This window comes from Cnephaeus nilssonii, assembly GCF_951640355.1.
Source record: "Cnephaeus nilssonii genome assembly, chromosome: 8".
NCBI lineage: Eukaryota > Metazoa > Chordata > Mammalia > Chiroptera > Vespertilionidae > Cnephaeus > Cnephaeus nilssonii.
The window spans coordinates 3058980-3075289 of NC_137079.1; the positions used below are offsets into that span (position 1 = coordinate 3058980).

Below are 16310 nucleotides of genomic sequence, written 5' to 3' on the forward strand. Positions count from 1 at the left end.
GCCAGTAGCCGGAAGAGACTGAACCCAGAGCAGCCCCACGTCACCGCCCCAGGCCTCTTGCTAGTTAGCTGTTTTGTTTTTTTTTTAGTGTTTTTTTTTTTTGTGTGTGTGTGTGTTTAATTTCTTTATTGATTAAGGTATCACATATTTGTCCTCATCCCCCTATTTCCATCCCAAACTCCTCCCCATGCATGCTCCTAACCCCTGTTTCCCGTGACCACTGGTTAGGCTCATATGCATGCACACAAGTCCTTTGGTTGATCTCTCCCCCTTACCCCCAACCTCCCCTACCTTCCCTCTAAGGTTTGACAGTCTGATTGATGCTTCCCTGTCTCCGGGTCTGTTTTTGTTAATCAGTTTATGTTGTTCATCATTTCCCCTAGACGAGTGAGATCATGTACTACTAGAAATACACTTGTAAGAACCGAAAATGAGACAAGCAATAATGTTTGACGTAGGGAGAATCCTTTGTTGCCTGAACCCGACTCTTCACCTCTGGGACGGGAAGTCGGTTATGTAGGTCCTTAGGTTTCCTTTCAGTCCTCAAATCCTTCCATTCCATGACAAGCCCTAAGACCTCTCCTCTTCCTATTTGTGGTGTCACGGATGGGGCTTGTACTTCTGCTTGGAGTCGGCTGTCACCCAGAGTTGACGGAGTCCCACTAATATTTGGGAAACACACATGATCTCATGACAGCGTGTTAGATAGGAATCAAGGGAAATGCCACAGAATCTAGGATTGTCTCTTGCTACTTTGAAATGCCATTCGTTTCAGATGATTGCTGTTAATGTCTATTAAGTATACAACGTCCATAAAATCGTGTATATATTTGAGGCTTTAAAACCATTTATACAAAAGACTTACCCTTGGAGGATCCAGTAGCCTTGATCTCCCAGGGTTGGAGTGTTTGGGAACTTCCGACGCCAGGTGGCAGTGTTGCCCTCAGCAGAGGAAACGCCCACAGAGGCCTGGGCGCCCCTCCTGCCCTTTCTCCAGGGAACAGCCACACTCCCCTCCAGCACTGTCCCCCCATCCCCTGCCCCCACCCCCCAAGCCAGAACAACAGCACCCCAGGACAAAGGGAGCCAGGAGAAGGAAGGAACCTGAAGAGGAACCCTCACCCCAGGTGTCAGATCTGTTGGGCTGTTCTTAGGGCGTCCTGTGACCTGCAGTGGCCGTCCATTAGCGCTAGAGCCGCCCCAGCCCGACCCCAGAGCCAGCATCCTAGCACCGTATTCCGTATTCCTGTCGCCTGGATCCACCGTGTCTTTCCAGCGAAGACCGGTATCAGATGGCTCAGATCTGGGAGAATAACTATGGGGGAAATGAGCAACGCCCGCGTGACTTAGCGGTTACCTGCGCCTCACACAGGCACAGCAGGATGTTGGAGAGCCGGGGTGGGGTGTACTCCGCACGGGGGAGCGGAGCTGGCGGGGGCCTGCGCTCCAGGTCACGGGGGTGGACATGACCCCATTTCGTATCCATTTTTGTAAGCCTCCCCCTGGAGCTCCAAAGAGGTAAAAACAGCAGCTAGAGACCGCCTTAGTCAAACGGCCATAAAACAGGGTAAAAAGGGATTTTCTCTCCCCTAAAGCAGCCACAGCCCAGTGCTGTGTAAGACTGAAATGTCTTCCGTCAGCTTTGGGAATGGGGTGACGGCACCTTACTCGCCCGTGTCCCCGTTGAAGGATGACATGCCCGTGGATAACATCCTTCTGGAGTCTTACAGGTCCTCATCGCAGCACTGGGCCTGCGTCCCTTCCCCGCCCTCCGCCTGAGAGTGCGGACACACAGATCAATGAGGTCCTTTGTTCTAGGAATGACCTTAAATCTGCTCTTCTCTGCTTTCATAAAAGTAGAACTTTGAAGGTGAGAAGAACAGTCGTGGCCGCAATGCCTGGTTGCCCTGGGGTAGGAAGCGGGCCGGCCACCCTCCCGCAGCCCGGGGTTTGCAGGAGAAGGCGGGGGGCAGAGCTTCATCCTCAGGGAGCTCAGCAAGCACTTCCGGCGCTTGACCCGGGTCCACAGAAGAGAGGCAGGAGCCCCCCAAGTCCTGTTCTGAAACAGTGATCCTGGGTGAAGTGTGAGAGCCGGACACGTTCTTAGAGGGTCTGTTCACTGCCTGCTGTGCTGTGGCCGCAACGCCTCAGCTAGCATCACCCACAGCCAGCTCCTCGTAGCAAAATGATGCTTAGACGGAGCAGTAAATGAGAGAAAGAGGTGCGTTATCTTTATTGACAGGCGTTTTGCATTTTTTGAAGCACGGAAACAATGGGATATTCTGCGTCGCCTGGAGTCATAAAGATTCCAAACGAATAGCGACCTGCAGCGGAGACGGTCTCTGGTGAGTGCTGCGTGCGGCTGTCGCGTCCACAGAGATGCCTCGGGGCCTGCCAGCGTGTCCTGGCAGCTCCGACACGCACGTCCTGATGAGGTTCATGTGTGCACACCTGTCATCAATACTACGTAGAAGCCCCCACAGGCCTCTGCTGTATTGCTATGATGCATCAGTAATAAATAATGATGAAATGTTGTTCAAAAATAAGTAAAAAGAGCCCGGCCGGCGTGGCTCAGTGGTTGAGCATCGACCTAGGAACCAGGAGGTCACAGTTCAGTTCCCGGTCAGGGCCCATGCCCGGGTGGCAGGCTCCATCCCCAGTGGGGGGCGTGCAGGAGGCAGCCGATCCATGATTCCCTGTCATCATGGATGTTTCTCTCTCTCTCTCCCACCCCCTTCCTCTCTGAAGTCAATTTTTAAAAAATTAACAATAAATAAGTAATAAAATGGAACCAGCCTTTGCTACAAAGTGACAGCACTACCCGAGTAATAACGAAAAGAGAGTGAATGGCCTCAAAGAGGCTTGAAGGACTTTTCATGAAGAGTCTAAACGTTTCTCTTCAGATTCTGGAGGGAGTGGCGGGTCAGTGTTACAGCAACTCGGGAGCTATCCAGCGCTCTAGAAACTTCCCCACAGTTTGGGAGGTGCTGTTATTTAGAAAGGCATAGGGATAAGGGAATGCATGTGGGAAATGCCTTGTTATAGAAGCTCGGTTCTCTGACCCCATGTCTCAGAAACACGTGCTTTCTCAATTCGGTTAAGTCCTCGGGGAAGGTAGGTTTCCAAAATATACTACGCAAGGGAGAAATTGCCTTTGGGCTCAAACAATGTTCTAATCTGACGATGCCCCTCAGCTGCAGGGGTTGCTGTCTCTGGCGGTGACACAGACACTCATGGTTGCTGGACGGTAGTGATTTGTCCCGTCTTCGGTTTTGCTGTGCAGGCAGTTTTCTTATTCTCACTTTTTCATTTCAGTGGGAAAGGTAGTACTTATGGAAACGTAAAGTTCTTCACCGGGATATTAACATTTTCGGAAATAACAACATTAGAGATATTTCCCTTGAAAGAACTATTTGCAAATGGATACAAACCAAGATACGGAAACTGTGCCTACGTGTTTTTTGATGGGGTGACACATGTCCGTTCAGGGCTGTGTTTATTTGATGACGAAGCACAGCCAGTGACTAAATACTTATATGCATGGGTCACCACACCACCCAGCAACTTCAGAAGTCAGGTGGACCTAACGGTGTCTTAGGGGGTCTGTTCCAAAAACGCTTTAAAACCGGTAATACATTAGTTTATACACAACTTACTTTTTTCTTTCTAAAGGAATCAGTAGGCCTTGCATTATGGTGTCATGTATATGGTATTGCAGTTAAAGAATACAGGGTCCTTTTAGGGAAAAGGGGTCCTTCACATTTCTGCTTACATCACTTAGAACATGCAGAGAAATACTACAACATGTACATCTTGGACTTGGTATGATAGGACATGTAACCAGCATTAGAAATGAGTTATTTTAAATATAAATTCTGAAGCTGAATACCTCATGCATATGTTAGCTATATCATCATGGTTTAAAATAGATGTATAAGTTGTGCTTTTCCTCAATAAAAAATTCTATAAGAAATCATTTCTAAGTGAAAATGTATCCCCTTTAATGGGTATACATAGGTTCCCATAATCAATAATATGTGACGTAGGTAACATTTACCCAGCACTTTCGAAGGTGCCCAGTGCTGTGCAGGTCCCTATCCTAAAATACTCAGGCTTGACTTACGCCGTTCTTTGTTCCCCTGAGCGAAGCATTCGCAGTGTTTGTTTCCGGTTAACACATTGCACTCGGTTTCAGCATCATCCGAACCCCCGACGGGAGCGTGCTGCACAAGTACAAGCACCCTGCTGCCGTGTTTGGTTGTGACTGGAGCCCAAACAACAAGTGAGTCTCCTCCCCCTGAAATCAGGACTCATTGCATCTCTGAGATTTCAATAGCCACCAAGTCCAATGTCACCCCAGAGGGAGCCTCCTCACCCTTCAGGTAGCATCCCCCTTGCCTGGCCTCTGCATTGCTTAGTGGGTCCAAGTGTCTTTTTATCTCATGGTTTGTCTTTATGTGACTTAGAAACATCAATTCCCTGCTCTCAGAACAGCTTTCTGAGGCCTTAGGATAAAGCGTGTGGCTAACTAATGAAAAATATAAATCAGTCCAATCTATAGGGCGGCCCTCCAAAATGTATACACACACTTCGAACAACTATAAAGGCAGTGTTTATTAAAATGCATGTAATTTTCAAAATTGAGCAGTCAGCTCTCCAAGTGATACCTTTTTGTAGCTCTATGTCCTTAGCCAAACACTGTGTTCAATACACAAATTCCCTTGTATCTGACGAACATCACCGTTCCACGTTCTCATTTCTCAGTTTCATAGGTTTAATAGGCCTTTGACAGTTGAAATTAAAACTAGTGATTAAAGCAGTATGCTTTGTTGGCTAAGAAAGCTTTTCTTTTCAAAAAGTCCTTCATACTTAACTATTACGCTTACTACCAAGCCTGCCTAATAATTTTTAAAGATCTTTTTAAAATTGTTCCAATTGCTATATTCATTGTTCTACTTAGCATGTTAGGAGATAAGTGAGAAACACCTTGAACTTATGAAAGTTTATTCATAAGGTATCTCTGAATATTAATTTTGATGTCTGTATGTACACTCTTTGAATGTTTATTATTTAATTTCTAAGATGTTATACTTACATATCTGCATATATATATAAATGTATTCATTTATACATATAAATATTGCATTATGCAAACGATATTGAAACCAGCCCGTGTATCAGTGGGCTTGGGCAGATGTAACCTGCACATTTACAGATCAGCATGCCCGTTGGAAAACTGGTGTATTTCTTCACACAGGACTATATAAGTACATTCTTATGACCCCTGTGACAAAGGGCAGCAGTTCGAGGCCTGTGCTGTGTGATGTGGCCTCTTGGCCTCTAGGGTGTGGGAGCTGCTTATGGTGGGTAATGGCCCTTAGGGGGGCTGTTCTGATGGGCCCAGGACCCCACTGTCTGCTGAGGACTCAGACTCCCTTTGAAAACAGTATCCCAAGCATGACCACTAGGGTATAATCCGTTGCTTAGTTTACTCTCACGCTCTTGAGAATGTGAAACAAGATCATTTAAAGATCAGATCCACATGTAATATTCTAGTAGGTCCTTCGTTGCCTCCAGCAGTTAGAGCATCTCAAGCCAAAAGAGAATCGGCAGACAGGGCTGTGACTCACCCTAGATCCGTGGTCGGCAAACTGCGGCTCACGAGCCACATGAGGCTCTTTGGCCCCTTGAGTGTGGCTCTTCCACAAAATACCACGGCCTGGGCGAGTCTATTTTGAAGAAGTGGCGTTAGAAGAAGTTTAAGTTTAAAAAATTTGGCTCTCAAAAGAAATTTCAATCGTTGTCCTGTTGATATGTGGCTCTGTTGACTAATGAGTTTGCCGACCACTGTCCTGGATGAACAGCCCTGGTTTGGGGGCCATCCCAGCGGGCCTTCCCAGGGGAACGGTTTGACCCCGGCTGCCGCAGAATCGACCAGAGGGCTGGTGGGTGTAATTAACAGTCTGCTTACCAGCAAGCAAGCACATCTTCATCATTTACCACTGGGGACCCGTCCTAAGTACCAGGAGTTCTGAGGAATAGTCAAGAAGTTCTCGATCTGGACATTTTGAAAAAGAACATATAGAAATAGAGATACCGTTATCTCAGGTCTAAGATGAATAAAATAAAAATGTAATTGGTCAAAGGGGAACGGTAAGAGAGACACATTGTTGGTATTAGGGCAGTTTCTGCAAATTATGTTTTTACTTGTGTAAGATTTTAGTCTCACTTTACTAAGGAAGCAAAACTTCTACTGTTCGAAGTTAGAACTGTGTGCGTTTTGAAATGATCAGCAACAAGTAACACCGCATCTTTCATATTTCCGTATCTCCATGGGCCTCCGATGGCCTTTCAGAGACATGCTAGCCACTGGCTGCGAAGACGGCGGCGTGCGCGTCTACTACGTGGCCACCAGCTCGGACCAGCCGCTGAAGGTGTTCAGTGGGCACACGGCCAAGGTGTTCCACGTGCGCTGGTCGCCCCTGAGGGAGGGCATCCTCTGCAGCGGCTCCGATGACGGGTGCGTGGCTTTGGATCCGAATTTCCCGGCCCATTTATATGACCCAACTGGTGTGGGGATGTTTGAAATATGTACTTCACATGTTGGCAGTCAACAAGTACCTAATTGCATCCAATTTAATTGCATTAATTTTAAAAAATCAATATAGTCTTATCTATGAAGGTGTGATATCAAACAAAATAATTTAAATATATATGAGAAATTAGCACCCAAAAGCAGATTTTGATACACCTGGATACATTGTGCTGTCCTAGGATAAGGGGAAAAGAAGAGGTCTTTTTCTAGAAAGCAGAAGAGATATGCCTTAAAGAAATACAAATGTATATAATGTGTCTCCTTTATAGTGTAATATAATCTTTGAAGTATCAATAGTTTGGTATCATCAGATTGAAATAAATCTGTGACTAAAAAAATAGTGTGAATTGTCTAAGCAAAGTTGGCATTTGGGGAAGTCTTAAGTTGATTTTTAGTTCAAATTTTATTTTAGTAACATTTGTACTTTGTTTAATCAGTAGATTCAAGTCATATGAATCCAGTTATATTTAAATTTTGTAATGATCTGAGAGTGATTCCACACTGAATAAGCAACTTATTATACTGACAGAAACATGGAGGGGTGACTTTCTGTACTGATATAATCACAAATATGAATTGATTTTTCAGGTAATATCCATTGCCATATAGACAGTATTTTCATGACTTATAAAAAATTTTAAGTGTTCTTAAATTGTCGTATCCATGTTATTACTCATATTTTTCTTTGGTTTTATCTGTTCTGGGTATTTCATTTAAAGAAAGAAATTCTTTAAACATATAATCTGTGAAATAGTACATTTAGTATCATTAGCAAATGACCAGTGAAAGTCAGGAGAAAAAAATACTCTGTATTGCAGTACGCTAGCTCTGGCCTAATTATTCATTTCCATCTTCTATGAAGAAGAGAGTCTTAGCATATCTTGAAACATAAAATGCTTTTTTAATATACTGAGAAGTAATCATTGTGCTCCAATAAGGATAGGTTAATATTTCAGGTAAATTATAACTGAAATGGTATTAGACCCAGAATGTTCTGTTCCAGTTCTGTTCGAATCTGGGATTATACTCAAGACGCCTGCATCCGTGTTCTCAGTGGGCACTCGGGCCCCGTGCGGGGGCTGGTGTGGAACCCTGAGATCCCGTACCTCCTCGTCTCCGGCAGCTGGGACTACACGGTGAGGGTGTGGGACACTCGCGAGGGGACGTGCCTGGACACCGTGTACGATCATGGCGCAGACGTGTATGGTAAAGTGTTTCTCGTGCTTTTACATTGTGCTCTCTTAATGATGACTGTCATTTCTGAGCAGTATAGTGTTTTTAAGAAGTCTTACACTGTTTCATTTTTAAATAACATTCTCATTAGAAACCATACAGACAATAAAAACATCATCAGAAACTTGCAGAATATAACTTTGGTTTACATTGTGGTGTCTTTACCTGCAGGTGTACTTGTGTTTACACACACACACACACACACACACACACACACACACACTCTCACATATTTGCATGTATGGCTTGGATTTTTCTTCCTCTCTTCCCCTCAGTCCAGGGGTAAGTTATAAAACAGGAAATCAGTAACAACGTAGATGTAATTTATTTAGCCATTCCTCTACCTCTATTCTCGTATATGTAGAGTGGTGTTTTGTTTTTAAATATTATTGAGTTGGGTATGGAAAATCACATTTCTTATCTTTTGCACATCACTTCACTCTCATTTGCAGCACCAAAACCTTGCTGGGCCTAAGTAGGTCAATGACGATGGCAAAAATGATTCCTCCAAGAAAGTAACCCTAATCCAGCCATGTGTGTCCATGTGCTCGGGCCCAATGGCCTTTTCATTGAGTCAGCGTGGGACTGAGCGTGAGAGGGAATCGCATTTCTGGTCATTTTAAATCGAAAGGGCCCCCGCCCTTGTCGCTAGAACTTCCATGGAGTCACAGATGGCTGTGTGCTGCATCGGTATTAATAAACTGAAATATGATTCCAACATTTTCATCCAGGGCCGTTTGCTTTCCCATAACTATTCTATTTATATCCATTATTCATGGAATATGCTAAATAATTTATTCCATTCTTACAGTGTTTTCAGTCAAGATAGAAACACTTCTTCAAAAGTTCAATCCTGTATGCGTTCGCTGAGGCCCGTGTAGATAAAAAATATGTCCAGTGTTGACTCCAGTTAAAGCCGTTTCTTCTTCCTTCAGGTTTAACGTGCCATCCCAGCCGCCCCTTCACCATGGCCTCCTGCTCCCGGGACTCCACCGTGCGGCTGTGGTCATTGGCCCCTTTAATCGCCCCTTTACAGATCAGCATCCTGGCGGACAGACCCTGGAAGGAAATTATCGGGAACACGGGTACTGACAATATGCATGAGTCCGCTTTTTATTTTTACTTACTTATTCATTTATTTATTTACTTTCAAATGTGTTTTTATTGATTTCAGAGAAGGGAGAGGGAGAGGGAGAGAGAAACATCAATGCTGAGAGTCATTGATTGGCTGCCTCCTGCATGCCCCCCACTGGGGATGGAGCCCGCAACCCAGGCATGTGCCCAGTTTGGGAATCGAACCGCGACCTCCTGGTTCAGAGGTCGCCACTCAACCGCTGAGCCACACCAGTCGGGCCAGATTTTTATTTTTAAGTCAAATCTCACGACAGTCTTTCCTCACTGAGTGATGTCTGTTCTCCAGATGACGCCATCCTGCGAGGCACGCCCCCTGTGCTTTGCGGCAAAGTGTCGCGGGACATTAAACAGGAAATAGAGAAGCTGGGTGGACACCCGCGTGGGAAGAAGCTCCAGTGGTTTTCGGAGTGTCTGTCCGTGAGTATGACAGGGATGAGGTGTGAGCATTTCCCTCTGCCCCGAAATGGATGGTCACAGCCGTGGTCATGAAGTCATCACATGTTTACATGTGTCACGGGTTCACTGTGTCCCTCTGAACATGCCTGCACAGTGTAAGCAAGCAGGTGAACCTGGAGACAGGCGGTGGGAGGCGGCGTGGCTGTTCCTTTGCTCACGTTCAGTTCCGTGTGCCTGCATGGCGCGGGTGCAGAGGCAGCGGCTGCGGGGCTTCTCCCTCCTGAGCACGTCCTTGGCTGTTGACTCTGCGTCCACTGTTAGCCTCCAGGTGGCAGTGACAACCTGTGGGCCTTGGTGGCCGTGATCAAAGGGCAGGATGACAGCTTACTTCCTCACAACTACTGCAAAGGCATCATGCACCGGAAGCACCTGCTCAAGTTCCGCACGGTGAGTGCAGTGGCACGCAGGAGGGGCTCCGGCAAAAGGGAGTTGTGCGTACTCGCTATCCTATCTAATAAAAGAGTAATATGCAGATTGACCGTCACTCCAACACACAAGATGGCTGCCCCCATGTGGTCAAAGATGGCTGCCCCCATGTGGACACAAGATAGCTGCCAGAAGATGGCCAGCAGGGGAGGGCAGTTGGGAGTGACCAGGCCTGCAAGGAGGGCAGTTGTGGGTGATCAGGCCAGCAGGGGAGGGCAGTTAAGGGTGACCAGGCCGGCAGAGGAGGGAAGTTGGGGGCAACCGGGCCTGCAGGGAAGGGCATTTGGGGGGACTCAGGCCTGCAGGGGAGAGCAGTTGGGGGGGACCAGGCCTGCAGGGGAGAGCAGTTGGGGGGGACAAGGCCTGCAGGGGAGGGCAGTTGGGGGGGACCAGGCCTGCAGGGGAGGGCAATTAGAGGGGGGAACGAGACCAGCAGGGGAAAGCAGTTAGGGGCGATGAGGCTGGCAGGGGGGGGCAGTAAGGGGCGACCAGGTCCATGGGGGGGGGGCAGTTAGGGGTGATCAGGCAGGCAGGCAGAAGCGGTTAGGGGTAATCAGGCAGGCAGGAAGGCGAGTGGTTGGGAGCCAGCAGTCCTGGATTGTGAGAGGGATCCCAGATTGGAGAGAGTGCAGGTTGGGCTGAGGGACACCCCCCCCCAATGCACAAATTTTGTGCACCGGGCCTCTAGTCTATATAATAAAACCCTAATATGCAAATCGACCAAACGGAGGAATGACTGGTTGCTATGATGCACACTGACCACCAGGGGGCAGATGCTCAATGCAGGAGTTGCCCTCTGATGGTCAGTGCGCTCCCACAGGGGAGCACCACTCAGCCAGGAGCTGGGCTCACAGCTGGCAAGCACTAAGGACCCCTCTGGGTATAGCCAGCAGTGGGACATCCCAGGCTGCGAGAGGGCACAGGCCTGGCTGAGGGACCCCTCTTTCCCAGTGCACGAATGTCATGCACCGGGCCTCTAGTTAAAATATAAAGATTATTTTAAAATTTTATATAAGTAGAGTTAGTCGACTGAAATACGTGAATGTTAGGAGATAAATCTCCAGTAAAAACCAAGCATGAGAGTCTGACCATGAGAGGAGGAATGTCCTGAGAACCGAGGAGGCAGCCGTAGTTCTCATAAGTCAAACCTTGCGAAACCCCACAGGTCGCCTGGACCTGCTTGCGATGCTTCCATTTACCCTGCAACCGGGTGCCGGGGATGCGGGGCCACGCTGGGTCTGGTCTCAGGGGCCTGGCAGGCTGTCTTCTGAGCTGTGTTATTAAACTTGTGGAGATCTTGGTGAATTGTAATGCAGAAGTATTCGTTACCTCACACCTGGGGGACCTGCAGCACCCACCACACGCCAGGCCTGGGCCCGGGAAGAAGAAATAGCTCTTAGGTTCGCAGTGCAATGTCCGCGGTGAGCTTACCCGTCAGCATGGAGGGAACCGTGACAGCTGGACGCGTCTGACTGTCGCCGTTCCCTGTTGACGGTACAGGAGCCAGTCGAGGAAGCCAGTCACTTAACGTCTGACAGCGGCCTTCCTGAGCCTCCTCGTCCCTGCTGCAGCTCTCCCTCACTGCCTCCGGCCTGGGGGCCTGTGTCACCATAACCCGGGAGCTTTAGGGAGCGTGGGAGTTCGCCTCTGCCACCCCACCCCCAGGCCACCCAGGTCCACCCACCCACACTGTGAGAGAGCAGCCTCCTTTGGAGAGGACCCTGGGTTCAGGGTCTGCTTCCCTGTGCCGAACGCGTGTCAACTGCGTGTCCATAGTGTGCTCTCACGGGCGGGTGCCTGGCCAGCGCTGGTGGCACACAGTTCAGGAGAAGGTCTCTTCTTTGCCACCAGTCTGAAGCCCAGGAGCTGACGACAGTCAAGATGTCCAAGTTCGGAGGGGGCATCGGCGCGCCGACCACGGAGGAGAGGCTGAAGGAGGCCGCGGAGATACACCTGCGGCTCGGGCAGCTCCAGCGCTACTGCGAACTCATGGTGGAGCTTGGCGAGGTGAGGGGCCATCAGGGTTTAACCGCGCAGTCTTGGTCAGTTGGGGGCTGTGACCCTGACCTTTCTCCGGATCTCGCTGGTCCTTGGTCCGTCAGGTGTGGGCCATCACCGTGGGTCCTGGGCTCGGGGACCTGCTAGACATGCACTTCCCACCCCAGGCCTCCAGTCAGAAACTCCGGGTGGAGCCAGTCACCTGAGCTTTTTTTTTTTTTTTTTTTTTTTTTTTTATTGAGAGAGAGAGAGAGAGAGAAACATCAGTGATGAGAGAGATCATGGATCGGCTGCCTCCTGCACGCCCCGCACTGGGGATCAAGCCCACCACCCAGGCCTGTGCCCTCTGGGGATAGAATCTTGACCTCCTGGTTCATAGATGGACACTCAACCACTGAGCCACGCCGCCGGGCTGATCTGAGCTTTTGTAAGCCTCCCGGTGCCTCTGCCGAGGAAGGCTGAGAACCGCTGCCCGAGGCTGGACCCTGATTCCGGGAAAGCGTCTCTGTCGGCTAACCTGCCCGCGGGTTCCCTCCCAAATACTGTGTGTCGTGCCTGAGTCCCGCACTGGCCAGAGTTCCCACTGAGGGTCATCGATGGCACAGCCTGTTCTTAAAGGGGATGGAGCTAAACAGAGTTCCCAGGAGAGGTTCAGATGAGGCTGCCCTGTTAAATCCTGCACAAGTGCTTACACCGGAAGGTGGGCGGTGACTGACAGAGCAAAAGGGGGCGGGCTCTGTTCCTTGATCCTGGTGCTGGTTACATGAGGGTAGCCAGGGTGGAAACTTACTGAGCTTTTCATTTTTCTACATGTGTATTTACTTCAACAAAACTCTCCCACCCCAACAAAAAACAAACACAAAAAAAACTACAATGATGTGGACTCATTTCATACTTGATCATTTCTTTAAATGTCTAAGTTGGTTAATTTCATAATTACCATAATTACGACATACAAGTAAGGATACTTATAAATAATATAAAGTAAAGCTAAGCAATAGTTATAATAAAATATATAAAAATGAAGTTTAATGCACCTTTTAATTGCTTCATACTCTAAAGACAATTACTTCCTGACCTTAAATAATAAAATGTGTCATTTAAAAACATTGTTGAAAGGCACTGCAAATTAAAAAGTGTTTAATCTAGGAGCATCGTAAAGGTTTTACTTATGAAGAAGTAAAGATATGACCTAAAAGTTACCTTTTTAACAGGGCGCTACTAGAAAGAATAGTATCTATCAAAAGCCAAAGGGAAAATAAATAAATTTTGATAGAACAGTGTAATTCTTTATTTTTATGAATTTTTTATTTTGGTATATATAATTTTAAACTATATTTAATTCAAATTTAATTAAAGATCCTTTAATCAGGTGCAGTTTTATCGATAAATGATCTAGAAACTGTGCTTAAAATCCTTTAGCAATATGGGTATCCTTATCATTGTTCATCATCACCTCCTTACAGATCGCTTATTTCTGCAAGGTGAGTACTATGAGGTTAGAAAAACATGTAATCTTTTCACTTACAAGACTTGTTCTTACTGAAAGAGCTTGGTAACATTAATTTAATCTACATTTCAACTTCTTTTTTCCATTTCCTCCTACAACAGTATAGTTAATTTTCCCTTAAAAACATATTTAAATTCCCTTTCTTAGGTAACATGATTATAAATTATATAATATTTTAAATTACCTGATTAAATGTTAACATTATTTTTAGGCTAATTACCAATTTTATAGCCTTAATTGCAGTAGAGCTCTGTTTTGAAAAGCCTTAATTAAGATGAAGTTTTGCACCCTGTCTGGTGGCTCAGTTGTTTGGAGTATCATCCCGTACACCGGAAAGGTTGTGAGTTAGATTCCCAGTCAGGGCACATACCTAGGTTGTTGGGGTACGTACCTCAGAGGCAACTGATCGATGTTTCTCTCTCACATTGATGTTTCTCTTTCTCTCCCCCCTCTCCCTCTAAAAATCAATTAAAAAAACATATCCTTGGGTGAGGATTAAAAAATTTGTTAAATAAAATGAAGTTTTGATTTATGTAGTGATCTTTCAGAATATTTTTCCCTCACTTCCCTTCCAGACTTGAAGGTCGTCAACTCCACATTTTGAAATCACAGTCACAATCGGCCTTGGTTGAGCAATGAGCTTATTAGTAGTCGAATATTTTAAATATGAAGACCGGTGTTACCAATTGTAAAGGAAGAATTTACAATAAATATAATTTATAAAAATGAGTAAGGAAAGAATAGAAATAGATCTATTTGTTAAACATAACAGTGAAATAAAATCTCAGTGCAAATTATTTTGAACGTAGAACATAGAATACCACAGAACAAATTACTCTGGTGTTGTGTTGGATGATGAGTTAATATATTTTTTAAACTAAAAACTCCCTCCCCCACCATCACCTCCTTTCTCTCTCCCTCCCCCTCTTTCTAGCTCTTGTCTCTCTGTCTAGGACTAGTTCGGGATTTTCTCTACTAAATAATACAATTTACATATCATTTCACTTTAAAACTAGAGGCCTGATGCATGAAATTTGTGCGAGGGGCTCAGCCCTCACGGCTGCAGCGGCTTGCTTCGGCCCATGCAGCCCCGGCTTCATTCAGAAGGTCATCCGGGAGGTCATTTGGCTGTCCGGTCTAATTAGCATATTAAGCTTTTATTATTATAGACTAGAGGCCTGATGCATGAAAATTGTGCAAGAGTAGGCCTTCCTTCCCCTGGCTTCCGGCACTGGCTTCCCTCTGGCACCCGGGACCCGGGCTTCCCTCACAGCCCCAGCTTCATTGGGAAGGTCGTCCGGTCTAATTAGCATATTATGCTTTTATTATATAGGCTATAGTAATATTTATACTCTGTGGGATGAATGAGATAGAATAGAAAAGTGACCTTGGAAATGCTCACACTCTAAATACACTCTAAGATCTTGTTTCATAAATGTGAGCTCATTAAAGAGCAAGTCTGCTGGGCGTGAGACTGTGCGTCGGAACGGCTGTGTTTCTGCTCTTCTCCCCCTGCTGCAGTGGGACAGAGCCTTGTCCGTGGCACCGGGCGTCTCCATGAAGTACTGGAGGAAGCTAACGCAGAGGTAAGGCCGTCCGTGTCCCAGAGCCCTTCCAAATGTGTTTGCGTGGGAACAGCAGGGGAAGAGGACGGCAGCTTTTGAGATTTACACTTTATGTTCTTTTAAATAATAACTGAATTTTGTGTCTTCTGATACAATAAATTAATCGGTTGCAAGTCATTTTGCTGTTCTTTTTTTTTTCTTTCTTTCTTTTTTATTGATTTCAGAGAGGAAGGGAAAGGGAGAGAGAGATAGAAACATCAGTGAGAGAGAATCATTGGTCGGCTGCCTCCCGCACATCCCCTACTGGGGTTCGAGCCAACAAACCAGGCATGTGCCCTTGACTGGAATCGAACCCGGGACCCTTCAGTTCGCAGGCCGACGCTCTACCCTCTGAGCCAAACCAGCTAGGGTAATTTTGCTGCTCTTATGTTTGACCTGCCATCTGATAAAGTCAGTGGAAGGCCAGTGCCCCATGTCAGTGGATGGAACGACAGGTCCACAGACGTGCTCACCGGTGACTGTGTTGCTATTGAAAGGTAAGTGGTGAGATTTTTCTGAAGGTCCCCAGAGGCTTGTGGGACACTTCCTCTGTGATCTCAGAAACTCTCTCAGCAGCACTCGGATCCCCGCCTTTTCCTCTCCAGGGACCTTAGGGAGGAGCAGGTGGTCAAGGAGAGCGTCAACACCAAGCAAGAGTCACTAGATGTCCTTGCTTAAGAATGTAATAAACAAGATTCTTTTTCTAAGATGCATTCTCTTTCTAAGGATGCCAGAACAATGCACCACAAGTGAGGTGGTTTGGAACAACGGAAATTTATTCCGTCCCAGTTCCGGAGCCAGAGGTCTGATATCAAGTTGTTGGCAGGGGTGGCTCCTGCGGAAGGCTCTGAGCAAGAATCAGATCCATGCCTCCCCCCAGCACCTGGTGGTGGCCAGCAGTCCTTGGCTTGCAGACACATCATTCCAACCTCTGCCTGTCCTCACATGGCATTATTCTTGAGTGTCCCTGTGCCCCAATTCCCCTCTTTTTATAAGGGCATGACCCATATCATATTTAGGGTCTGTCTTAACTCCTAACCCATGATAACCCTATCTTAGTTAATTATATTGACAAAGACCCTATTTCCAAATAAGGTAGCATTCACAGATACCATGGGTTAGAATGTCAACATATCTTTTTGGGGGACACATTTGAATCCACAACATAAGACTATTCTCTATTCTATTCATTCATTCATTCATTCGTTCAACAAATATTTATTTAGTGCTTATTATGTGTTAATCACTGTGATAGGCCTATAGAATACTGTTTAATGAGTATTTACTTTATATCTGGCATTAAATACTTCTCATTTTTATTTCATGGTACACGATTTGTAATAAAATTGAACTG

At 46.4% G+C, this 16310-nt stretch overlaps 1 protein-coding gene across 7 annotated transcripts in view; it reads left to right on the forward strand.

Moving 5' to 3' along the window:
• WDR17 (WD repeat domain 17) overlaps positions 1 to 16310 on the forward strand; it is an 85744-nt gene that overhangs the window by 44504 nt on the left and 24930 nt on the right. For all 7 annotated transcript variants that reach the window (XM_079779391.1, XM_079779388.1, XM_079779389.1 and 4 more), the window contains 9 exons: positions 2263 to 2345; positions 4196 to 4282; positions 6356 to 6520; positions 7599 to 7801; positions 8764 to 8913; positions 9249 to 9379; positions 9680 to 9805; positions 11696 to 11851; positions 14874 to 14938. In XM_079779391.1, the coding sequence (XP_079635517.1) occupies positions 2263 to 2345; positions 4196 to 4282; positions 6356 to 6520; positions 7599 to 7801; positions 8764 to 8913; positions 9249 to 9379; positions 9680 to 9805; positions 11696 to 11851; positions 14874 to 14938 (1166 nt within the window). The remainder of the gene's footprint in view (positions 1 to 2262; positions 2346 to 4195; positions 4283 to 6355; positions 6521 to 7598; positions 7802 to 8763; positions 8914 to 9248; positions 9380 to 9679; positions 9806 to 11695; positions 11852 to 14873; positions 14939 to 16310) is intronic.